The 26,577-nt window shown below is 32.0% G+C and overlaps 2 protein-coding genes across 2 annotated transcripts; one reads left to right on the top strand and one right to left on the bottom strand.

Moving 5' to 3' along the window:
* The first annotated feature begins 19,279 nt into the window (after positions 1 to 19,279).
* LOC131610207 (purine-uracil permease NCS1-like) lies at positions 19,280 to 21,797 on the top strand. The gene is made up of 2 exons (XM_058882098.1): positions 19,280 to 19,793; positions 20,416 to 21,797. The coding sequence occupies exons 1-2, from the start codon at positions 19,343 to 19,345 to the stop codon at positions 21,621 to 21,623; spliced, it is 1,659 nt and encodes a 552-aa protein (XP_058738081.1). The 5' UTR covers positions 19,280 to 19,342; the 3' UTR covers positions 21,624 to 21,797.
* Positions 21,798 to 24,121: 2,324 nt separating this feature from the next.
* LOC131610208 (probable pectinesterase 15) lies at positions 24,122 to 26,433 on the bottom strand. Its single transcript, XM_058882099.1, has 5 exons — positions 25,476 to 26,433; positions 25,123 to 25,294; positions 24,821 to 25,027; positions 24,440 to 24,690; positions 24,122 to 24,320 (listed from the first exon to the last, which is right to left on the bottom strand). Exons 1-5 carry the CDS (start codon positions 25,895 to 25,897, stop codon positions 24,164 to 24,166), a joined length of 1,209 nt encoding a protein of 402 aa, XP_058738082.1. The 5' UTR covers positions 25,898 to 26,433; the 3' UTR covers positions 24,122 to 24,163.
* Between the last annotated feature and the right edge of the window lie 144 nt (positions 26,434 to 26,577).

The raw sequence follows: 26,577 nt of genomic DNA, 5'->3' as shown, positions 1-26,577 counted from the left end.
CATCAAACATTCATCTTTGGTGAGTATGATTTTGAAGCTTTTTTCACAAAGTTGATTTTTGCTTAGAAGATTTTGCTTTAGTATTTCAACATAAATTACATCTTCAATTGGTTGTGAAATTTAATGCTTCAACTTTGCCAATGCCAAGAATTATTTCTTTAAGGTATTTCCCATATGAAATAATCCTTGGACTATTAGAACTATATTTGAAAGTTAGTTTATGGTCTTCCCATCAAATGCTTAGAACCACCATCTATCATAGCATCATAGATTTAAGTGGTCCTTAAGCAAACCTACAAAACATATTAAGTTTGATTTGGTACCCAAGGTGCTTTGGGTCCATCATTGTTAGTTCCCTTCTTAACCCACACATAATGTCCACTTGCCACACTAAAGTTTCTAACATGGCAAGCATTAGGTCTATGGCCACCAATACCACAATAAAAACATGTAGGAACAAAATTACTTCTATATCTAGGAGCATAAGGTTTCTTTTTAGGAAATCTTTTCTTATGATAATGATGAACTGCTTTAGGCTTGTTAACTTTTTCTTGGGATGTTTGGTCACTAGCCTTAACAAAAATGGTTTTGTTAGAACTTGGTTTTGAGAACTTTGAATAACCAAGACCACTTTTATCATTAGAATATCTTTGTTGACTAAGGACACCCTCTAAACCAATTTGTCCTTTTTCATATCTTTCTAGGACTCTCTTTAATTGGACAAATTAAAAAGAAAGTGATTCACAATTATTACATGTTGATTTTTGTTTGTCTTTATCAACATATTGTTTCTTTTCATTCTCAAAATCTTTTTGCATGCAATCAATTTTCTCTTCAAGAGATTTGATTTGTTTCTCTTTTGTTGATACAGTTCTATATAACCTTTTGCATTCATTCAATAGTTCATTTATGACACCTTGTACATCATTATCATAAATGGAAAATTCATTACTAACCTCATCGTTTTATCATCGGAATGGTGTAAAGCCATGAATGCTAGATTTGTATATTCTTTGCTTTTGGAATCGGAAGATGAACTTACTTTATTGTCTTCTCGTGCTATATGTGCTTTCTTTGACTTTTTATGCTTATTTCTCTTGAAGTATTTATTCTTCTTTTCAAGTGTAGGGCATTCACTTTTGAAATGTCTTCTTTCTCCACATTCAAAACATTTAACCTTCCTTGCTGGTGCTTCCCCTTTAACGATCTCCTTTTTCTTTTCTTAGGAATTTTTCAAACCTCTTGATAAGAGCACTATCTACTTCACTAGTGAATTCATCGTACATAGAATCTACTTTCAAAGCGATACCTTTGGATTTTGTATTTAAACTTCCATGCTTTTGAAGTCTTCCGAGTTTCGTTTCGTATTCTTGAAGTTTTCCGAACAATGTTGCGGTAGTCATTTTAGTTAGAGTCTTCTTCTCGGATATTGCCGTTACCTTTGCTTGCCATTCTCTAGTTAAGGATCTTAGAGCTTTAAGATTTTGTTCCTCGATAGAGAGTTTCTTTCCAAGAGCGTATAGATGATTTACTAAGTGAACAAATCTCTTTTGTACGTCAAGAATGGATTCTCCGGGCTGCATTCTAAATAACTCGTATTCTTGACTCAAAGTATTTAATCGAGATCTCTTAAATTCAATGGTTCCTTCATGAGTTTCTACTAACGTATCCCATATTTGTTTAGCCGTTGTACATGCCAAAACACGATAGAACTCGTCCATGCTAAGTGCTCCTTGAAATAGATTGATAGCCCTTTTGTCAGCAAGAACTCTTCTCCTACCGTCGTTATTCCATGACACTTTAGGTTTATCTAATGTAACGCCATGGACAATAGTTGTAGGAACAAAAGGACCTTCTATGACAGCCTCTCATACTTCTTCTCCTTGTGCTTCTAAGTGAGCCTTCATACGAATTTTCCAAAAGTTGAAGTATTGTCCACAGAACAATGGAGATTTGTTGTTGCTACCACCGTATTTAAAAACTGGATTTTGATTTTCGAAAGCCTTTTGGATCTTTTAGAAGCAGGTTTGTAATAGTTTAGAATAACACCTCTATGAAACATGGTAAATTTTGAGACATTTTCATGAAGGTTTGTAATAGTTTAGAATAACAATGGTTCATGAAAAAACATAATTCTAAATTTTGTACAGTACTTCTTAAGTCAGTTAAAACGGTCACTTTTCTTAAAAGTTTCGCAGCATTTTTCAAATTTCAAATATAAAAATACAGGTTCAGAATGTTGTAAATTATGGCGGTTTTTTTGCTGTTACGACGGCTAAAAACGCCATAATTTACCAAAAACTGCATGTTTGAAAAAATTAAAATATTTAAAGAATTGTCTAAATATTTGAACCAACCTATTGCAATATCTATTAATTTATTCAAGTCAATATATTTTATTTGAAAGTGATTCAATTTGGTTCAAGCATGATAAAAAAATTATATTTAAAAGAGATTTAACATGGTTCAAATATGATTAAAAAATATATATTTGAAAGTGATTTTGAACACAAATGACCAATGCATGCAAGTTATTTTTTGGAGAATAATTTGAGCACTAAAATTATCAATATAATTGCATGCTTGTACCTCTATGAATCAAGATCCATGCTTAGTCTTCCACTTTAATCTTGAATAATTTGGTGCTAGCTTTTGCTCATGATAAGACTTGGACACTTGAATTGATACATTGTTCTTAAAGCTTTTTCCATACTTTTTTATATGATTATTTGACATTCATTTTTTCTTCATCAAAACACATTGGATTGAGAGTCTTGACTTCACATCAGTGACAGTTCCAAATCTAATTAATCTATCTTTGGTGGAAAATCTTCCCTAACAAGTCATCTAAAGAATAAATGATGCTCTAAGCCTCACAAGATTCTCAAGAAAAAACTATCTCCACATCACTTTAGTTTATTTCCCTCTCATCATTTGATACACCAACCTAGTATCATATATACCTGAAACTTGGAAGGAGTTCCATATAGCAGAATTCATTAAGCTATCTCTATTCTAGAATATAGCCTTAAGAATCCATGAGCAATGAACAACAAATTTATAGATTATACTGAGGTTACACCATTGATGGTGAATCTATAGGATAGCAAGGTTACACAAGCCAAAATCTAACTAATGAACATTTGAGAGAAGCCCATATCTACCATAAGCAGAGCCAAAGAAAGCCATTCTACTGTGTCTTATACTTTTTGTATGTCCATTTGGACCATACACCTAGGAAATATGCTCTTCCTACCATATCTTTTAACCAACTTTTGAGCTAACATAATATTGTCATTAATTGTTATCCCTGGGACAAAAGCATATTGGTTGTAATCTATAATGGAGCTGATCACTTTACCTAATCTTGCAGTAAGAGTTTTGGATATAGTCTTGTAGTAGAGAATTTGTTGGTAGTAAAGAATTCAAGGATTTTTGCAATTACATCATGCTTAAATACTTTCCAAGATGATTTAAATAATAAGGAATAAAAGCCATCAATACATGGGGATTTCGTATTCTCTATGCTGGACAAAGAATTCAAGATTTCCTTTTCCTTAATAGGTCAAATCAGCCGCAGAGCTAAATCTTTTAATAAAATATTCTCATTTCTCACAGTTGGCACATCAATTCCTTTCAACCCAGTAACATTTGTCCCAACCAAATTTCTGTAGAAATCAAAAATCTCTTTTTCAATGGAGTCGTTATTGCTAAGTAATCTCATATCCAAATATTTCTTAGTGTAAAGTCCTTTGTGTTTTCTCTTTCACAGAATCATAAAAGGAGTTGTTGTTATCTCCCAGCTTAAGCCAGTTTACTTTTTTACTTTTGCATCAAGATTGTTTCCTTCAGCTAGTTAAGGTAGACTAACTTATCAATGCAATGTTTAACCTGCTACATGGTCTGATTATAAAATAAGTTTTTTTTAAGGTGATTTTGAGCTTGGACAAGATTCTGCTTAGCCTGATGAATTTGTAATTGGATATCAATGAATTTTCTATTCAAATGTTTCAAGATATGTTTGAGTCTTCTAAGTTTAGTCCACAACCTGTACATAGCATTTCCTTGTACATTATGATGCCAACTACTATAAATCACTTGCATATAGGAAGTATCTTGTGTTATGCAGTTAAGGAATTTAAACGGGGCCCCCTTCTTAGTTTTTTTGCCAATTTAAGCCAACCTTTAATGGAGCATAATTAAATATGTTTAGAGCTTGAACCTCCATAGTGGCATCTTGATACTTTGGAAACCACTCCACTTCCCCAATCATTCTATCTATTCTTGAATAAATCACTCAATAGGTGTGTTTATCCGACAGAGTGAAGTGAGAACATTTATTGATGGCCTCAAACAAACCTATAACTTGCATCATATGGGAAATGTCTTTTATATTCAGTTACCACGAACCCTATCTTAGCTAGTTAAGACATTGTTGTAATCTCCCATAGCAATCCAAGGTTTGCTCATGTTACTTCCCAGGTTTTCAATCTCTTTCCATAAAAGTTTCCTTATATCAATTTGGTTGAAAGCATATATAACTTGATACTGTATTTCAGGTGTTAATCCATACCATAAACCCAAACATGAATAAATTGATCAACAATTTATAGCACCTTCACATCCATCTCACTTTGCTTCTACATAAGCCAAATTTTGTCATTATCATGATGTGTGTAGCTATTAACATGATTCCAATTCTTCCCAAGTTTATATCCTATTCTATCAGTAATGGGTTTCTTAACTCTAGTCTCCAATAAAGGAATGGCAAATACCTGAAATATAGAGAGATATGAGTTAATCTTTCTATGTCTAGCCTCTTTAGTTAAGCCCTAACATTCCATGTAATAATCATTGGAACTGGTTATCAACCCCTTTTGGACAGTCACCAATCCTTATGGGTGTAAGGGGATTTTGATATAACATGGTTTAGTTATTTTTGGGAATATTGATCACATGTTTCTTCCCTTTATCCATTTTATTTGATTTAACCAATGTCCATGTTTCTGGAGGTGTATTCATATAATTATGAACATTTCCCTCTCTATTCTTATGAGTTCCTCGATACTTTGTTCTGTGACCACAACATCCTAGGTTTCCTCCATAGTTAGTTTATTAATGATAGGTTTCTAAACCTTCGATGTTGTAGGATTCAGTTTCAGAACCTTCTTTTTTATAGAGCAGTCATGCCCTATTTTCAAACATGTTTGGAAATAACTTAGCTTCCATTTATATTCAATCTTCTGCTCCAACACTTTACCATTATGATCTTTGTTACACACTTTGTCTCTAGGCTTTTGTGTGATATCAACCTTGGCTAATACACAGGTGAAATTCTCTAGTACAGTGACAGATACAACATGTTAACATTCATGTTCCAACATCAGAACATGACATAAATACAAATAATATGGCCTTTGATCCTTATACTGAATAATAGCATTCACCTGTAACTTTTGCACGCAGTTAAATCACTGAGTGACAACCAACACCAATCATAGTTTGTGATAGATATCTTAACTCAAACAAAAATGTCAGGACATATGTCTTGACATCAACTACTGACAAAAAAAACATATATACCACCCATAAATATATGCAGAGAACTATAGTAGAAAGGTAAATAACACAGTGTAATTATTTACCTAGTTTAGTGCTAACAACACCTAATATAGGGGCTACCAAACTACGAAAGAATTCCACTATCACCAGTATTAGTTCCAAGCTAAACACCCCAGTTTACAACTTCTCGCCTAATCACTACCCAGCGCTACTTCTGCCTAGAAGTTGACATCGAGACCTACAAAAAATTGCCTTCCCACTTCCAATCACCGCAATGATAAAAACAGTTACACACCCTGTGACCAAGGGAACCAAAGTAGAAAAATCATAATTTCCAACCAAAGAACTTAGTTAAGCACCCTAACTAAGAATAACACTTGATCTTGCTTAAAAGGTTTTATCAAGACTATAACTCAACTCTCACACTTAAAAGCTTAAAGAGTGAGAAAAAATGCTTAAATCATTAACTAAAGCCTTTTGAGTGAGAACAAATAGCTTGATAAACAATCAAGAAACATACAGTTTGCTACACAGTGTCAAAAGATACGTGGGAGACATGAAGCACAAGAGACTCTCAAAGCAGCAGACCTAAGACTTCCCATAATTTGTAATTCTTCAGTTGTCTCTTCATTAAGTTAGAGTTCTCTTTAAATAGTCTTTAGGTAGTCCATGGGATTCGTAACCTTTTCCATAATCTTTACATAATCCATACGCTAGAGACTGTACCAAATCTACAGAGCCCGTTTTTAAATCTTGGAACAAATCTTTAAGTTTCCAAAATAGTTCAATCAACCAATATTAGAAACTTTAATTCTGATGTGATTTGATTCTAAAGTTCCTTATTTAAATACTCTTGACCTGTAAATATTATTGAGATATATCTTAAGAGAAATATGACAAATTTAAATCAAATCTGTCAAGATTTAAAATAGCATATGTACTAATGTTCTGGTTCAGAATGCCATGACATCTGTTAAAACATTTGTCTTTAATATAAGCTCAATTCAGTTGTATCATTATTAGTCAAGATGTTATGACATATTGCTCAACATCAGTCAAGTACCATATTTTAGAAAAATTATTTCCAACACAAAACCATGGAACCAACAATCTCCCCCTTTGGAAAATTTTGGCTAAAACAACCAAGACACAACAACTAAACGTAGAGATAGGAATAAAACCACAATCAAAACAACACAAGCTTTCATGATATACATGTAAACTTTCTAACTTTTTGTAATCAAATAATTACATTAACACATCTTAATATTAGCAGAAGATCCTTTTTTCCCTTAACATTTTTGTTGAGAGCGCGACTTGAAAAAAGGAGCAACTAGTAAGGTTTTTAAGTGTAAAGTGAGTTACCTTGGTTGTAACGAAGCTTTACTTTTAACAACAGCTTGGTCAATGAGATAGTGTTTGAAATATGTGAAATATTTGTTGAACTAGTGCTCCACTAAATATGGGGGAGAGAGATATTCTTTTCTTCTCCTTTTTCCTTTACCAAGCATTGACTGCTGAAACCCAATGTTCCTACATTTGAACTGACATGTTCTATATCATTGGAACATGTTTCTTTGAATTTCTACGCATCACTAGATGAGCAAGAAAACAATGTTGTTGACAAGTCTTCCAGACAATTATAGCTATGTTTCTTTAGCAGTACAAAACTCCCAGATTACCTTTTTAGCCTGCAGATAGGCCCTAGAGTAGGAGATGATCATTAGAATGCTCCCAGCTAAGCATACTAACATCCTTTGTTTTGATTTTTTTAAAGACAATATTTTACCACAGTACAATGTCAGAAGATTCTGAAGGACATTGTATTCTTATAGCATCTAAAACAATTTAGAGTAATACTCTCTTGAAACATAATCCTTATTGAAGATCATAATTAACATATTGCTGATCCAAGGGACACAAATTGTATCTTAAGAAGAAACAAATTATCTAACTTCGCCTAAAATTTTAGCTCCTAAAATCACCATAAATGTATATATATATATATATATATATATATATATATATATATATATATATATATATATATATATATATATATATATATATATATATATATATATATATATATATATATATTGAAACAGAGGTAATACAAACTTCAAATAATGGATTCTCTTACAAAAACAAGTTGACCTCTGGAGAAATCATTGATGTCTTGGAAGTTATTCGATTCAGTGTTTTCAAGTTTTTGAATTGGTATCTCTTTTTGAGTGTCAATCTATTTAGATGATGTTCCAACATCTACTTGGACATTAGGCCCTTTCTCCATAATTGGAACCAATGAGTTGAGTTATGGAGTCTTCAACTACTCTCTTATCATCAGAGTACATCCTTTTGGTATCTTGAAGGAGATGATGAAGATCTTTTATTTTTATTTTGATATGAATCAACCAGGAGATATTTAGAAAAATCATCAACAAATATAAGGGCAAACCTTCCACCTTGTATTAATCTTTATTGGATTCCTGGTAGAAAGTTCTAGAACTTTATCAACAGTCTGATGTTGCCACTTCAGTATGATAACTAGGCTTCATCTTAATTTTGATTAGAAAGCATGTAGATGAGCTAATGGATTCTCGAAGAACCTTAAAAATAAAAACTATTTTTAAACCTAGCTCTCCTATGTATCTTCAATCATCAAGTTAGTGGCTAGACAGTAAGCCTTGTCTTAGTATCTTTGGTCACATAACATGCTTATGATTATCATACTAGTCATTAGTTCCTTCAGCAAGGGAACCTTAACAAGTCTAGCTAATCTTTTAAAGATCATCATGACTCTTTTACCTAGTCATGTATTTGGAACAACTAGTACCAAATAAGATATACCAGTCTTCTTCTTAGCAACAAAGGAAAACACCTTTAATGTGTTTAGTCCCTTGTTTTGGTTAACCTTTAGGATAGACATATATCTTGAGATTAAGGTGGCATAAAATGCTCATCCTTTCCCATGGAGGTGACTTTTTTCAATTCAATCCCATATCAGTTGCATGAGGATTTTAAAGTCAGGAATGATGTTAAGACACGTTGTTTAACATCATAGACTCGGCTCTGTCTTGAAAAGAAACAAATTTATGTCACTACAAATTTCCCTTACGTGTTAAAGCATTGAAAATTAAAACATGTCCTTTTTTAGATATCCAATCATCTTTGATCTTGCATAATTTCTCAACATATTGGAATCAATTGTTCACCATTCTCACAAACATGATCATGATTTCAAGTTTGGAGTTCAAAAGAGGTTCTCTCACCCTGCAGGTTAAAGATAGTGTACAAAGAATATTTCTTCATATCCTATAATTGAGAAAAAGTTACCTTTTTTTTCTCTCCTTGCATATATGTTCTCTTGATGCAATTAACTCACAAGAGTTAAGTCTTCATTGCAGGAGTTCACAAAAGACCCTCACTAACCTGTTTAGACAAGTACAAAATCAGGATCATAGTCCTAAACAGATCTGGAGATAGAAGGCCACTTTAGTTTATTCTAGAGGAAGGAAGGGTCTTTTTCCAAAGTAAGTCCAAAACCTTCACATATCTGTTGATCCATCTTTCCTTGAACATCAAGGAACTAGCTGATGTCAAAACAAATATTCATGACATCTGGCTTTAATCTTATATTTTCCTAGAACCTGATAACAATGTATAATGAAATTGAAAATAACCCTTCATCGGAGATTTGGAAACAACCTCCTGTAGAGTTAGAGAGAGAAAGACTCACGCTATTTTCTCCCAAAATAATAGGATATGCCTTTATAAGTGGACTTGAGATCCTCCCAAGTGTCATTGGTCACACCTCTTGTGATGATCTGTCTGACTAGAGCTTGTCAGATCCATTGATCACACCTTCAGAGATACAATCTTGACAACCTTTAAGATTATTATATCAATAAATCTCCGAATACTATTATTCTAGCTTTTTTAAAGACAAAAAGTACCAGAAAAATTATCTCTCCGAAGCTCACCAAATAAACAGATAAGGTTCCTACTATGATGCCACTTGAAATTCTTTAGTACAGTGGCAAATACAACATGTTAACACTGACGTTCCAACATCAAAACATGAAATCAAGACATATGATATGGCATCTGGTCATGATACTAAATAATAACATTCCCCTATAAATTTTTCACACAGATAAATGACAGAGTGACAACCTTCAAAAATTATAATATGAGATTGATATCTCAACTCAAACAACAATGACAGGACAGATGTCTTGACATCAACTGCTGACAACACACATATATACCACACAAAAATATATGCAGAGAACTATAACAGAAAGGTAAATAACACAGGGGAATTTGAAGCAACTAGAGAAATTAAAACAATAAAGTCACCACCGAGTATTTATTTATCCCACGAGAAGGGAAAGGAAAACACCAAAGAAAACCTAAAAGGGAAAAATCAATGTCTCACGACCAAGAGAAAGGGTAAGGGAGTCGGTTATGTAAGGTGAAGGTATTAGCACCCCTCACGTTGTCGTACTCGTCAGGATCCACTCTTGTTTGTTTTAATCTAAGGGTGTAATCTAAAAGTCTTAAGATTAGTGCTAAAAGGGAATGCATGCAACATAAAATACGGGAAAAAGAATGAATATTTACAAAGTTATGCTCGTTTAGGCCCCGCGACCTAATGCCTACGTATCCCTTTTGGGGAATAAGAGCGTCGTAGTTTGGCGCAAAAGTTTCATTTTTGTGTGTTTTTTAGTGAACAATGTTGATTTCACATTCTACTGTTGCTCGATCTTTGGAGACTCACACAATTGTCGTAGAAAGGAATTAACATGTTCTTTAAAGGTAAAATAAAATTAACTTGGTTGGTGTTTTTTTGATGTAGATAAATGATAAATGGATACCACTACAAGGACACTCATTACCTCTCTACTTTATTAAGACTTGGGACTTGAACCACACAAAAAAGATTATGAATGTTGTAATGTTGTATTCCAATGCATTAGTCCAACTTTTTAGAGAAAAATTCTCTCTCATATTTGAGTTTTCAAAAAAATTTCTCTCTTAGAAGTGTAATTCTCAATTAAACCTCTAAAAAAATTCTCACTTCAACAAAAATCTTCTTAAGTTTTATATATTCGGAAACTTTTTAATCTTTCTTCCTCTTATAAAAAAACCTATAAGAGACTAATTTGATCACCTCTTTTTCAATTTTACATCGACACTTCTCTCTAATAAAGCTCATCTATACTTTATCTCATAATTTAACAAAACCCTTCTCTTTGTGATTAATTCTAAATATATACTTATGAGAAGACTAACTACACATTAATTTCATAGATTACAAAGAATAAATTAAATCAATTAAATGAGAAATTATGATTCATAAAATTAAAACTAGTGATTATAATTTATATTAAATAAAAAAATAATTTGAAGGTGAAGAATAATTATAATAAGTTGGTGAAAGCAATAGAGAATAATCACAAAAAAAGAGAAACATGAACACGAAAGAAAATAATAATTTTGAAACATTAAAATAAAACTGAGGCTATTTTAGTAAATATATTAATAAATTAAATATTGTATCTCACATTCCCTCCCCTCCGAATCCGTCTGATTTTGGGGAACGCAAAAAGTGTGCTTTTAAGGGATTTTGCTCCCCTCCTCTTTCTCCTAAAACTTGAAACAAACATATTTCACTTGAAATATCCCCTCCCCTCTCCTTCCCCCATCTACTTCGAACCAATTTAACACCTCGTCCGATTTTAACTACCATGGTGTAATCTACATGCCTTAGTCAATATCGTGTCATCTCTTGTAAATCTTTTACAAATATACCAATACATAAAAAGTATAAACTAAAGAATTGAAATATAAAAGAGTAATAATAAATACTAGATAATACTTAAAAGAAAATTTATTTAGTAATTTATTGATATAATAATAATAACAAATTAATTATACCTTTCATAAAAAAATAATATAATTTCGTACAAGAAATTTTATATGAAATTTCTGCAGCACCTTCCAAAGGTTGAGTGGGGAGGTATCGTGTGCAACAATAGAGTCAAGCCTAAGGCTGTGGTGGTACTCTGGCTTGCCTGTTAGAAAAATGCTTGCCACCAAGAATAGATTAGCGAAGTTTGGCATTCAGACGGGCCAGAAATGCTTATTTTGTGATAGTGCCAAAAATATACACCATCTGTTATTTGAGTGCAGGTACACAAAGGAGCCCTGAGAGAAAATTCTTAGGTGGATGAACATAAGCCATAACATCCAAGGTTGAAATCAGGAGATTGTTTGGCTAGCTTTGCAAGAGCAAAAATTGGCGCAGCCAGATTGTTAAGATTGCCATAGGGAGACAGTATATGAAGTGTGGGGGAATAGGAAAAATGTTGTTTATAACAAAGATTATAAAGATACAAATATGGCTATGAGCATTATAGAGAGTATAGTGAATAGAATGTGGGTGTACCTCAAGTATAAGATAAATTAGCTCAGCTCATGATTTGTTAGTTAGGGCTGAGATTGGTGTATTGTGCTGGACTCTATGGATGGTGTTTGTGTATTAAACTGTTTTTGGTTAAATATAATTTTTATTTTCCAAAAAAATAAAAGATATAATTAAAATGGAAAGATAAATCAAATTGAACAAAAATTATTTTTATTCAATAAATAATCAATAATTTATTTTGACGTAGTACAAGCAAAACTACGTGTAGTTTGACGGTGATCAGTAAAAGAATTCAATGCATACATTCTACAAATTTAATATATGTGGTATTAAAAAAAAATTAAATACTATCCATGCTAGTTTGAACTTATGCATTAATTTCTCTCTTAAAATTAATTCTTAATTAAAACTCTAAAAATTTTCTCTCTTTAACCGTGAATCCTTTTAAATTTTATATATTGTACAACTTTTTAATCTTTCTTCACCTCATTAAAAGAACCTTAAGATTTTTGACAATGAAAAATCCTAAAAATTTCCAAATATGTTATATTGTACTCACATAAACTGAAAATAGATGGTTAGGGAGTAGTGATTCTATTTCTAGGACCTTCTTTTATGATTGGTATAAATTATCTTTAAACTATTTTAACTCTCTTTAAAGTTTTTTTGTAAGGGCTGCACCCCTAGTACGATATCTTATAAAATTGTTTATTAAAAAAAATAAAAATAAACTGAAAATAGAGAAGAGACTTTATTTGGTCGCCTCTGTTTTAAATTTTCCAGACACTTTTCTCTAATAAAGCTTCCTATATAATCTATCTCAGAATTAGATAACTCCCTTCTGTTTGTGATTACTTCTGAATATATATACTTATGAGAAAACTAACTACACATTAATTTCATAGAATACACAAGAATAAATTAAGTCAATTAAAAGAGAAATTATGATTCAAAAAATTGAAACTAGTAGTCATTCTATAGTTACTATCATTTAAAATTAAACCTTTGTAAGGTCAAACTGTTATTATCCAGGTAGCATTCGATGACAAGAAAAACAACGCATCTCAATGATTTATATGGTCTATGGCTTCACCTGCAATTAAACAAAGAAAGTACATTTCATTGTTAAGTGCAGAAATTGAAGGGTCATGAACCATATTTTCTATAGCCAAATGTTTTTCACATAAGTCAATATCTTGGGAAACAACTGTAGCATCCCAATTTGCACCATTCGGTTCTGTGGGCAATTGAGGTATAGCTCTTACAAATCCTCCAATAAATTCACCATAAAATTCGTTTGCACACATTTTAAGGGCTTGAGAAGAAGGGTATTTACTGATTAAACTTTTAAGATAGTCTTGGCCTTTCTTTGCCTTCTCTATTGACATCTCTAAATACACTTTAGAAAGGGTAAGAAAATCTTTGGCGGAAGTAATTTGAGAGTTAGATTCTAGAAGTTTCAAGCAACGTTCTTGTACACCAAACACTACTACACCTTCACACACAATTTCACACAGATTTGGATTGGATTTGGGACTAGGTGTTGGTGAAAGGGCGTGACAAATGAAAATCATTGAAATAGTGAGCAACAAGGATAAATATGTAGAAATAGCCATTCTTTGAATTTTCATGGATGATAAAAGTTACAAGGAGTTATTAATTTATAGATTTATGCTATTCTCTTTGAAATTATAACTATTGTTATAGTATTAAAAGTTTTGCTTTTCAAAACGGGTCAAGAGTCAAAGAAAAACATTAATTTGTATTTAAGACATAAATATTCTCCGTCCTTTTTTACTAGAATTTAATACATTTTTAAATATTAATAAAATTATAAATTTGAATAAAACATTTGTTGACCTAGAAACGATGCCACTTCTCTAAAACTACTAATTTATTTACTATTATAAAAGAAATTATGTTTTTCAGTTTTATTGAACAATATATTTAGTTTACATATTAAATTAAAGGGATTTGCTAGCGTAGATTCATTTGATTTTATAAAGATTTATTTTAACAACATGCATTTTTAGGGGTGTTTGCACTGCGGTTTGGACAATTTTGACATAAAAATCATCCGAACCACAAAAGGAAAAAATGTGTGGTTCGGTTTGATTCGGTTGGTTTTTAGAAATAAAACTGAACCAAACCAAACCAATGCGGTTTGGATTGGTTCGTTTTTTTTTTACAAAAATTTATTGATCTATACATACACTTATTGATGACAACATAACTTTGTATTTATTCATTTAAGCGTTACCAAATAACAATAAAATTTATCATATTTGGATAACAACATTCCATTTAATATACAAAAATAATATTAGATAAAAGTGAAATAAAAAATATAAAATAGTAGTATAAAATATTATCAAAAACATTATAATAAAATAGAAAAAATGAGGAGATGAAATATTAGAAAAGATGAAAAAGAAATAGCAGAAGAGATGCGATTAGATAAGAAGAGGAACATTAAAAACGTAAATGGAAAAGAGAACAGTAGAATAAAAATAATAAGATAAAAAAGAAAGAACTTAAGAGATGAAAGATTAGAAAAGAATATGTGATATGTTTGGAAAAGAAGACGAAAAGAATGTGCAATACCGCTAGGAGAGATTTGAGAAGACTTAAAATGAAACCTTAAGTGTGAGGAAGAGAAAATTATTTGTAATCGCAAGGCTAAGGCATAATAGGTTTGGGTTGGCTATATATAAGTTAATTGAAGTTTGGGGGGTTGTAACATGATGCGGTTTGGTTCGGTTTATAAAATACAAACCGCAAACCGTACCGAACTTTGCGGTTTGTTAAAAAATTGTCCAAACACATCCGAACTAAATGCAATTTTTTGCGATTTCGGTTTGCTTTGGTTCAATTTTGAAGTTTTCTATTGGGCCGGTTTTGTTTTGAACACCCCTATGCACTTTAACGTGCATCTAACTATTTTTAAATTAAGGTTTGCTAAAAGACACACTCATAAAAAATAAGTGGGTGTATTTTAACAAATCCCTGCGGGATGACAAAAATTGTAATTTAGTTTTAAAATATTAGAAATTTTGAAAAAATTATTTTGTTAATTATTAATATTTTAAAATTTTAATTATTTTAAAATATATTTTATGAAAAAAATGTAACTAATTTAGTTATAAATGTTTTGTAAGCTAGGTGTCTATTTAGACTAAATGAATGTAAGCAATATTTTTTATGTAATAATATTTCTTACGAAATTAGTAGTATTGAAAATAAGTAGTTAGCACATATTAAATTGTTTTCAAGATATTTAGTTAAATTTGATTAATTATGAAATATTTCTAAGTTTAAATATATTTTAAAAAACTTGTGATTAATTTAGTCATAATATTTTTTTTATGAAAGTGTCTATTTTGGAGCAAATAAATATTATGAATAATGTTTTTGAAATATTGTCAATTATTTAAGAAATTGTATTAAAAAAGTAGTTTTTTTAAAATAAGCAATGAGATTAATAAAGGGAGCATAAGGGATACTCCGCCTAAAACAGATAGTAGAATTTTTTATTATTATTTATTTATTTTTAGTGAGGAAATCTCTTTTTAAGGCCTTATAACTTTTATATATAAAAATCATTTTAAACTAGTAATATAATTAGTCACCCAACATATTAATTTAATAATTATTATATTACCAATATTTTTAAATAAAAAAAATTTCTATGTCTTTTTTCTATTTAAGATTAATTCTGTCAATGTATTAATTTAATAATCATTAACTTACTATATTTCAAAATAGACTCACTATATTTAAAATATAATTTTTCAATAAAATAAATAAACTCATGAATAGAGTGAGTATATAAATAGAGAAAATGGGTGATGCACTGACAGTGTAAAATAGTTTTACACCGTCAACCAATCACAACCCGCAGGAATCGAACCATGTACCTAGGGGTTAAGTACATATTCATAGCAATTCCTGCTACCACTTGAGCTAGTAGCTCAATTGGTAGCAGGAATTGCTATGAATATGTACTTAACCCCTAGGGGATTATTGATTAAGCTGGTGACATGCTTGGTAGGCCGGAAGCCCTGCGGGGTAAGCGGAAATCCAGGGTGTTACACAACCAATCACATTTTTTTTATTAATTAAAAATTAAAAATTAAATTGTCTCTCTCCTCTTTTATCTCAACCACCCCATGATGCCAATTAAAAACGAAATTAAAATTTAAATAAATTTAAATTCTCTCTCTTTTCATTGGTTGTTCCTAAATATATGGATTTAGGTTCGTGTCCATGCAAGTATTTCTCTGTTTTCTATTGGATGACAGTGTAAAATTGTTTTACACAATCAGTGCATATCCATTAAACCCATATAAATATGTCTTACAACTTTAGCTTGAATTCATTGTATACTTCATATACAAGATAAAAACATCATAGCATATAGTTAATCCTTCCAACTTTCAACCATGGCAACCAAAGATCAAAAGATCCACTTTATTAATCCTTCCAAGGTCGCATGATTCCTATGATGGATATTGCTAAAATATTAGCACAGCATCCCAATCCCAATGTTATTGTTACTATACCAACCACTCCACAAAATACATCTCGTTTCTCATCAATCTTTCACGTTTTTTTCAATCTGGCCTACAGATTCATTTAATCCAACTCCGGTTTCATTCAAAAGAGTCAGGATTACAAGAAGGTTTTGAGAATCTTGACATGCTATCTTCACTTGGCGAAGCATCAGAGTTCTTCAATTCAGCAAAACATCACCGACACCATCGGCCACTAAAGTCGTGTTATCCGCGAATCTCACTCTACTTCGCGTGGCTTGATTGATCTTCATGAACCAATCCTTTCTACCCGTCATATGATTCGAACAACCAGAATCTAAGTACCACTCATCACTACCTTGATCTCCATCTCGAACCGTTACCAATGTGTTCTTCTCCGAATGCGTTCTCTGCATTGTTTCGGTACTGCAGTAGTTGCTATCCAGCAACTTTCTACTGTTGTCCATGCCATTATTCTCCTCCGTAATCACCACAAGAAGTGTGCTATCATCATCCACTTCTTTCCTAGCAACCTTAGCTTCATCCGCATCACTCTCCTTGCACTTGAAACGACAATCTCTTGAGAAATGTCCAAGCTTTTGACAATTGTAACATCTCTTGGTACTTTTATTGAGCAGCTTGTAGTTGCCTTGACTACCATCCTTGGAGGTTCCTTCTCCTCTCTGTCCTCTTGAATTTTGTGGATTTTTTCAGCGAAATTCTGGAAATTCTTCTTATCTCTAGAAGACCATTTCCCTTTCGATCTCTTATTCTTCTCATATCAACGAGCTTGCAAAGCCACTTCCGCTTTTGCCTTATCATTTCCTCTTTCATCCATCCTTTGTTCATGAGCCTCCAATGAACTTTGTAGTTCATCCTTCGTCATGATCTTGAGATCCTTTGATTCTTCAATCGCAACAACAATGTTGTCGAATCTTGCTGTTAAAGAACGCAACACCTTCGACACAATGTTTTCCTCCGAAACCGACTCACCGCAAGCCTTCATTTGATTCACCAAACGCGTCACACGCGTTATGTAATCATTGACCGTTTCCTTCTCTTCCATTTGAAGTAATTCAAACTGCCTATTGTGAGTTTGTAACCTCACCACCTTCGCTTTGTCAACTCCCGCGTACGCCTTCTCGAGTATATCCCAAGCTTTCTTCGCCGAGTCACAATCACCAACCTTTTCGAAGTTGTCTTCATCGACGCAAGAATGTATCAAGAAGAGAGCCTTGTAGTCTTTCTTCTTCTCTTCTTTGTGAGTGGCTTGTTGGGCAGTTGTAGCCTCTTCAAAAGAGGGGTAACACCGGTAGTACTCACATCGAGCACGTCTTGGGAGCCAAATAAAACTTTCATTTGTTTGCACCATTTGTTGTAGTTCTTTGAATCAAGAATGGGAAGATTGGTGGGAATCTTGTCGTTTGAAACGGACATTGCAACGTAATAGGATCGTAGCCAAAGCTCTTGATGCCAAATGTTGGAACAAGCACAAAAACCTTGTATGTGAATCAATGGAGGTGATGGATAATTTTGGTGAAATTGGAGGATTGGGGAAGATCAAGTTTAGAGAGAATAGAGATTAATTGAGAGGGTAAAAAATCATATGGCATTAATACATTCAACATATTACAAAATGTATATATAGTGCTACTAACACTAATTAAAAGCTAAACAAAATCAGCCTAAAAACATAAATATTTTTCTGGTTTTTCCTACAGTATTCTGGCAGCTTTTCCAAAATAGCTTCTCAAATACGTTATTCTCCAAAAACACTTCAAACCAATTACACTGCATTTGACTTATTCTAATCATCCAACAATTCACTGGTCGAACCGCATGACTAAATCGGATTAAACTGGATAACTCGGTTGAATAAACCAGTCTCTATTGCAACTATATATTTATTAAATCGCTTGAACCGGATAACTCTGTCTCTAAGAAATATCACAACACCTACAAAATTTTAAAATTTCAAAGTATCACAATTTCACATGTTTATTCTTTACATTCAACTTCTAGATATAATTATCACTCACAACAAAATAATACAAAATTAAATTTAAATAAATTTTAAATCTGGTCTAATTGCAAACAGGGAAAAAAATTGTTCCAAATAAGGTTTGAATAAAGTCTAATTATATTTTAATTTTAAAAAAAAAATCATGAAAACGACGTCGTTTTGTGCGGAAAAAAAACATGCATTTCAACCGTCGATTTTCTAAAACCGTTGATTCCCTAGTTTTCCGATTTTGACTAGTTCGAACCAGTTCAATAGTATACCTAGTCCAGCAATCAGACCAGACCAATGATCCTTCCTATTTCTGATCGGTCCGGTTTTTAAAATCATGCTTGAATCAACAACCGTAGCAAATATTTGGCAGCTAATAAAAAAAAATTATTTCCTTGCAGTGATGTTCAGTTAATCTGTTCAATATATTATTATCTATTAAATTTTCAATTAAGTTGTTTATTCAATCATGTTGATAATTTTCTTGTAGTGATGTTCAGTTGATCTGTTCAATATATTTTTATCAATTAAATGTTCAATTAAATTGTTTATTCAACCATGTTGATAAAGATATGATATTTTATTCTTTAAACAACGAATAGAATAAAGATACTTGTCAACGTTGCACATGATATGAAGTAATCAAAAAAGTCAGAGGAAGTTAATCTGATCAGATTTGCACCCTTTCATTAACTTCAGATGTTAACAATAATAATTAATAATACATTCATACATATACATAATAATAGACATTAGTTTCTACAATTTCAACAATAATCACATCTTCTAAGATCTACAACTAACATGGTATCCAAATGTCTCAACCTTCATGTCTCTTCTTCTTATCCCAATCTATTTGCATATTCAAAAATTCCAAAGCTCTCTCACTCTCTCACCCTTCATTCATCTTCAACAAAACCAAACAATGCCATCCATGCCAACAATCATTCCTTAGCTAATAATAATGTCTTTGTGAAATCATCCAATTTTAAAGTCCATTTTTCTTCGCCGAGATTCGAGATAGAGCCCGATCCGACGCTTATCAATGATGATCTCAAGCCAACTACACCAAGTCAAAGGACATTTTCTGGCTTGGAAATGGCTAGTCTATGGGTAGGACTAGTGGTGGGAGTCCCTTCTTACTACCTTGCTGGTAGCCTTGTTGATCTTGGCATGGCTTGGTGGCAAGGCATATTGACTGTGGTTGCAGCCAACATGATTCTTTTTGTTCCATTGGTTCTCACTGGTCATCCAGGTACGTAGCAATGGATTATGGATCTACATGTTTATACTATTTATATATAAATTTATTTTTTATTTATAAAAGTGATTAGATTGAAGATTTGGTATCTCCACAATTTAAAATATGGTTAAATATTTTTAGTTCCTATAAATATGCGATCTTACATTTTTAATCCCTATAAAATTTTCCTTTAATGAATGGTCTTTTTAAAATTTTTGTGTATGTAATTTCAGTCCTTGCTGTCAAACCAATGTGTATTTTAGAATGATTATTTTGTAGACATATTCATAATGTTTTAAAAATTTGAAAAATTCATATTTAATCCTTCTCGTTTTGAAAAATTCTAAAACATGGTAAATAAATATTTTACAGTATTCTAAACATATATAAAAAAAATTATTTAAAAATTTAAAAATTAAAGGATAAAAAAATTATTCAAAAATTTAAAAATTAAAGGGTAATTAAACCGTTTTTAAAATTTTAGAAAATAGCAAGACTGAAATTGCATGCATAAAAATTTTAGAAGGACCATTCATTAAAGAAAATTTTTATAGGACTAAAAATGCAGAGTCGCATATTTATAGGGACTAAAAACGTATTTAACCCTTTAAAATATTTGGATCTGTTCATGTAGGTACTCGTTATGGCATATCTTTTCCTGTTCTTGCTAGATCATCTTTTGGCATCCATGGTGCTCACATTCCCACTCTCCTAAGAGCCTTAGTTGGTTGTGGTTGGTATGGAATTGAAACATGGATTGGTGGTGAGACAATTTTCATTCTTCTACCAAATTCAATAAAACAAACTTCATTATCAAAATCTCTACCATGGCTTAGCACTTCCCCATTAGAATTCTTTTGCTTCTTAGTCTTCATGATAGCTCAATTATCAATTGTATGGAAAGGAATCGAAGGGATTAGAAAGCTTGAAAAGTACTCAGCTCCAATACTCATTCTACTCACTTCCCTCCTCTTAGTTTGGTCTTATGTTAATGCTAATGGTTTCGGCCACATGCTTTCGTTATCCTCCAAACTCTCGAACTCCGAATTTTGGTCTTTATTTTTCCCATCTCTAACTGCTAATATAAGTTTTTGGGCTGCCCTAGCTCTTAACATTCCTGATTTTACAAGATATGCTAAGAGCCAAAACGATCAAATTATCGGTCAAGCCGGTCTTCCGATTTTCATGGGAGCATTTACATTTGTTGGTATAGTAGTAACATCATCAACAAAAGTTATATTTGGTAATGTTATTTCCAACCCTATTCAACTACTTGGTAAAATAGGTGGATTTGTGACTACACTATTTGCTATACTTGGAATAAGCCTAGCTACAATCACAACAAACATTGCTGCTAATGTTGTTGCACCTGCAAATGCTCTTGTGAATCTTAATCCAATGATGTTCACTTTTAGAAGAGGGGCTATAGTAACAGCTTTTCTTGGAATTCTTTTTCAACCTTGGAAGCTTCTTAAGTCAAGTGAGAGTTTTGTTTATACTTGGCTTGTTGGATATTCTGCATTGATGGGTCCTATTGGAGGGATTATTCTAGTGGACTATTATCTTGTGAAGAAAACTGATTTAAGCATTGAGGATTTGTATTCAAGAAATTCTCATGGTGCTTATTATTACTCAAGGGGATTTAATGTGGCTGCAATTTTGGCTCTAGTTGTTGGAATCTTGCCTGTGATTCCTGGCTTTTTGCATAAAGTTGGAATGTTGAAATCAGTTTCTGATGTTTTTGTTGTTATTTATAATAATGCTTGGTTTGTTAGCTTCTTTTCTGCAGGTTTGTTTTATTGGATTCTGTCGTGTTTAAGAAAGAAAGTGGGTGGAAATTAATGTTCCTAAGTAGTTAAAACAAAGGAAATCACCTTCATTTGTAAATTGTATGTTTATGCTTTAAAGAGGAGTATGATATTTTGACATTTTAATATTGTTTTTGAGACAATTTTTTTATATGATATACAAAATTTATGTTGCATATTTGATTTGATTTGTTGGCTTCTATAAACAAAGGTCTTCATATTTGTTTCCCTTAGTTGCTTTTCAACTTCACTATCCTTTGAACCTCTAAAATTTGGGTGCAAAATAGTCTAGAAGGGGAGGGAGCTTGAATAAACATTTTTCCTAAAATTATTTTCTTCAAAAATCAGAGTTTTATAAGAAAAACTTGATAGCGAATTTTTATAAAACAACTTCCTAAGATTAGTAGAAAATACAATGACTCTGGGACGAAGATGTTTAAACAAGCATTATATCAATTAAACTAATTTAATTTACACATAATAATTAAATTGAATCTTATAAATCGAACAATTAATATAATATTACGCATTTATATAGTCATAATTACGAGAAAGAAGATTTAAGAGACAAAATCTATCACAAACCTACACTTATAAATAAATCACTATAAGTAGATAAAACCATAGTAGCATGTGATTCTAGAAATCTATAAAGTCCAAGTCATGTCTATCTATAGATGGATGGCTTAAAGGCATATGAGAATACGGTGACTTCGATAGATGGATCAGATATCATCGTCTTCTTTGAGCGAAATCCATGTAATGATTTGTAACAGTTAGAATAAGAAGGATTTGATTGTGGAAATTCGTGAGAATGAAAAGTCGATTTATCATAGACATCGCCACTATTTCGTTTAGGAAACATAAAATAGTTAATGAAGGACTGAAATAGGAAAATGTGCAAACTCCTGATATGGCGGAGTGGGATGGACCTACAAGATTAGCACTCTAACTCTGAAGTTCGTAACTGAAGGAGAAGTAGTATGAGTGTGAGAATGAGTAGAATTCATGGGTATTGGCGCGTGAAGATCTTTATATACGAAAGTCGGTTAGAATCTCCCCAGCTCACTTGGCGTGGAACGCATAGGACCCTTCGGTTAGATCTCATAGAGAGAAATCATTTGAGGGCAAAGATTATGTGTTGGCCTTTTGACTAAGGGTCTACTCGACTTTCAGCAACTCAGTGTATGTGTCTTTGAATTGGGCCTTCTTGTGTTTGGGTCTCTCCTAATTTGGGCCTAAGGTCAGTCCAATCAAAAATGAATTCAATTAAATATGCTTTTCGCATGGCAAATATTTGTAGGATTCCTAATTAAAAAAATAGGAATTGAGGTAGAATCAATCTAAGAGGAATCTATTTTTGAGCTTCCCTCTCCAAATAATGAAAAATAAAATTCAATCTCTTTTTAGGAAAAGTAAATTAACTTTGAAGATTTATCTCAAATATATTTGGAAGGACAAAGGTGTTCATACCTTTATTAAAGCTTAAAAGTGAAGAAGAATTTTGATGGGACTTTGACAAGAGAAGACATTTGAGAAAATTAAAATATATCTAGATAATTCTCCCATTATGACGTGTCTTATAAAAGAAAATCCATTAAAGTTAGATGTGTTTCTACAAAGAAAATGGCTGAAACTTTGTTTGATTAAGATTACTCGAATGGAAACAAGATAGCCATTTATTATTTAAGTAGAACTCTAGTTGGTGTTGAAACTAGATATGTATGTCTTTTGAGGTCTTGTAACTTCTCATCATAATATAATAAAGCACATAATATAATAAAGCACATGTTATTCAAACCTATTTTGCACAGAAGAGTAGAAAAATGGGCTTTTTCTTTGATCGGGTTCTCTTTAACATTTTGTTTCTTTGAAAGTTGTGAAAGAATAGTTTCTAATTTTTGACAAACTATTCTATGAATACCGATGATAATTTTAAGCAAAATTACATTGGCATGAATCTACGGAAATTATATTTCGATGATTCATGACATGGTAGCGGCACCACGATATTTATTGTCTCTTGCAATACTTAAAAATGATTGCCAAAATGCAAAAGTTGTTGCATAATAGCTTAGGAAACTTTTTTCAAGTGTCTTTTATGTGAACGTTGTTTGTTGCCTACTATTATTTAAGACAACGCTCTTTTCCCTTTTTGGGCACCCTATTAACAAGTGTCGCCTAAAATAAGAGAATAGGGGATGTTTTTCTGTGGGATTTAAGGCAACGCTTTTTAAATGTTGTTATATTTAGGAACAATCACTAAACAATGCCTATAATCGTCCCCAAAATTATTACAATTCAAAATAATTTAATTCTATTTTATATTTTACTATTGAAAGAGTTTATACATAAGTGTTTATCATGATAAACTCATGTGCTATAAATTGCAAATAAATAGTTATCTAAAGAAGACTAACTAAAGAGCTATTATAAGGTTTAAAAGCTGCAAAATATGTTGGTTAAGCTAATAGAAAGTTAAATGAAATAGAATAGAAGAAGAAGAAAAACATGATTAACAAGAGAGGCAGAAACAAAATTAAAATTGATCATATAAATTTATTATTAAAAAAATCAAGTTAAATAGTTAAGAAGCCAATCATTTCCATCAATATATGAAACATTAATATATGAAATTGCTTCATAATCTCTGAGTTGTCTTGCATAAGAGACTCTAGATGTATAATTTGCTCCAACTCCTGAACAATGGTACTCTCCAAAGAAAACAGTCCTATGTTAACACAACAATTAAACTCGTGTCAATCATCATGTCTTAATAATAATAATTAACACAATCAAATAAAAATTAATATCATAAGAGAATAAATAAATATTTGGTTAGTTACTAACTGGTCTCTAGATGCATCATTCCAATCGTTCCATCCCTCAGGAGCTACCACATCAGACATGTTTGTTGTTGAAAAAACAACTGTGGCAAATGGTCCCCAAGCTCTTCCAAGCCACACTTTTCCACTTCCAACAATGTTGCAATTCACAAACGAAAATCCTGTTTGTTCCTCTAATGATTGTCGTCCTTGCGCCGTGATAGACCCGTCAACACCGCCTAAATCTTGTTTTGCTATTGAGTTTATGGTGCAATCCTGGTATTACAATTTAATAAGAGATTTATTTACAAACACCTAAAAAAACTTTACATTTCTGTATATGATGTCTCTACACAGCTATCAACTGAGCTGGTTTAACAGGACGATGTATAATTGATTTTATTACCTCATAAAGTGATCTAGCATTTCCAAATATGAAATCAATGGATCCTTGAATGAAACATTCTTTAAAATAATGTCTTCCCATGTCATCATTGAGTGTGTCCTGCGCGCCATAAAAACCGCAGCCATAGAATGCGGCTTGATCACCGGTAACTCTCAGCGCCACTGCCTGTGCTCCAACCTCTCCTGGTGAAGGTGGAGGAGAAGTGTTCTGTTGTTTTCAAAAATTCTAGAAGGTTAAAATGTTACCATGCAAATATGTATTATATTTATTATCTTATAGATATGATACATAGAATGCTTTACCTTAAAGCTAATGTTGTAAGCAGAGAACTTAGAAGCAAAGACTGCAAATGAGTAACTATAGGAAGTCCCACCAGTGGAATTTGAAGTGTCATTCCATTCTATGATTGTATTAAGATATCCTTGACCTTGTAATATTAAATTTGTTTTGTTGGCTTGAACCGCTATCTTCTCTCTAAAAAATTCATCAAATATTTAGTTTGTATATAATATATTATACAGTTTAATATCTCTATATTGGAAGTGTATATTTTTCGACAAATATGTGAAATCACATTTGATAATTCTATCTATTGAGAAATTGTTTTAAAAAAATAATATATTGAGTAAAAGGATAAATTGAAAGAAATATCAACCTGTATATACCAGAATTGATTATGATGAGAGTGGTATTAGAGCTAGATTCAGGAACAGCATCAACTGCTTTTTGAATGCTACTAAAGTTAGCATGACCCTTTAAATCAACCGTGAAAACAATGGTCGCATTACAATTTAAAAATGATTTAGAAGTCCATTCGACCTTGTCGCGTTTTTCCTTATGCTTCTCCCTATGATGATGCTGTGCAATACTTGATACCACCAAAGACACGAAATCTTGAACACCATTTAATTTTATAAACTTGTTTAATATGCCAAGTTGAACACCGAAACTACCTTGAGAACTATTAATAGTAGTGTTATAGGTGTTGGTAAGTGGCGTGCTGTAATGAACAATGATAATAGAAATGAGAAACATGACAAAGCTTGATAGCCAAAAGTGGATTTTGTTGAATCTCATGTTTGAGTTTTAGGATTTAGGATTTGGTTAGTGCATTCGTGTATTTTGGACTTAGAAATGGGCTTTGAATGAAGGGATGGTGCATGGACTAGGAAGGAATGCACATATTATGTGCATGTGAAAAAGTGTGTGAGTGGTTGAGATGAATGATTGGAGTAGGAGGTAAGAAAGTTATGGGTCAATTGCAAAAGCCAACTTTTAAAAGTGTGGTTCGATGAAAATAATGAATTTTGGTTGCAAGATAAAGGTGTGTTGTAAATAATTAGATTGGAAAATGGAGACGCCAAGTAACTGTAGAAAGATTGACATTAGAAAAAGGTGAAGATAACTAAATAGGTTTTTTTATGTCATTCATTTGAGAACGGTGGGTGTGGGAGATTTTGGTCAACATTCTATTATTATGTTTCATTCTAATTAGAGATTGAAGTTGGATTCTTATCTTCTAATGCACCACCATGTGTTTCGTTCTATTGCACTAACTTTGAATTTAATTCATTGCACCGCCTACACTAATGGAAGGTGTATTCACATTGACTGTGTGATAAGAAAAATCTTACACAGGATCATCCTTTGAAAAGGTGATGGTCTCTACCAATTTCTTCCTCTGCAATTTATGAATTAAAAAACTAATATGCCCTGTCAAAATTCTGAATCATACAAGAAACTGATTACCGCATAAA

This window comes from Vicia villosa, linkage group LG6 (assembly GCF_029867415.1).
Source record: "Vicia villosa cultivar HV-30 ecotype Madison, WI linkage group LG6, Vvil1.0, whole genome shotgun sequence".
NCBI classification, from domain to species: Eukaryota; Viridiplantae; Streptophyta; class Magnoliopsida; order Fabales; family Fabaceae; genus Vicia; species Vicia villosa.
The sequence above is the reverse complement of the archived record's forward strand: the minus strand, read 5'-3'. Positions and strand labels throughout refer to the sequence as shown.

Coding starts and splice junctions, on each gene's coding strand:
- LOC131610208 (XM_058882099.1), bottom strand. CDS start 25,897: ATGAGATTCAACAAAATCCACTTTTGGCTATCAAGCTTTGTCATGTTT. Junction 25,295..25,475: donor ATCAATTCTGGTATATACAG/GTTGATATTTCT, acceptor TGAATTTTTTAG/AGAGAAGATAGCGGTTCAAG. Junction 25,028..25,122: donor CTTACAACATTAGCTTTAAG/GTAAAGCATTCT, acceptor TGAAAACAACAG/AACACTTCTCCTCCACCTTC.
- LOC131610207 (XM_058882098.1), top strand. CDS start 19,343: ATGGTATCCAAATGTCTCAACCTTCATGTCTCTTCTTCTTATCCCAAT. Junction 19,794..20,415: donor GGTTCTCACTGGTCATCCAG/GTACGTAGCAAT, acceptor CTGTTCATGTAG/GTACTCGTTATGGCATATCT.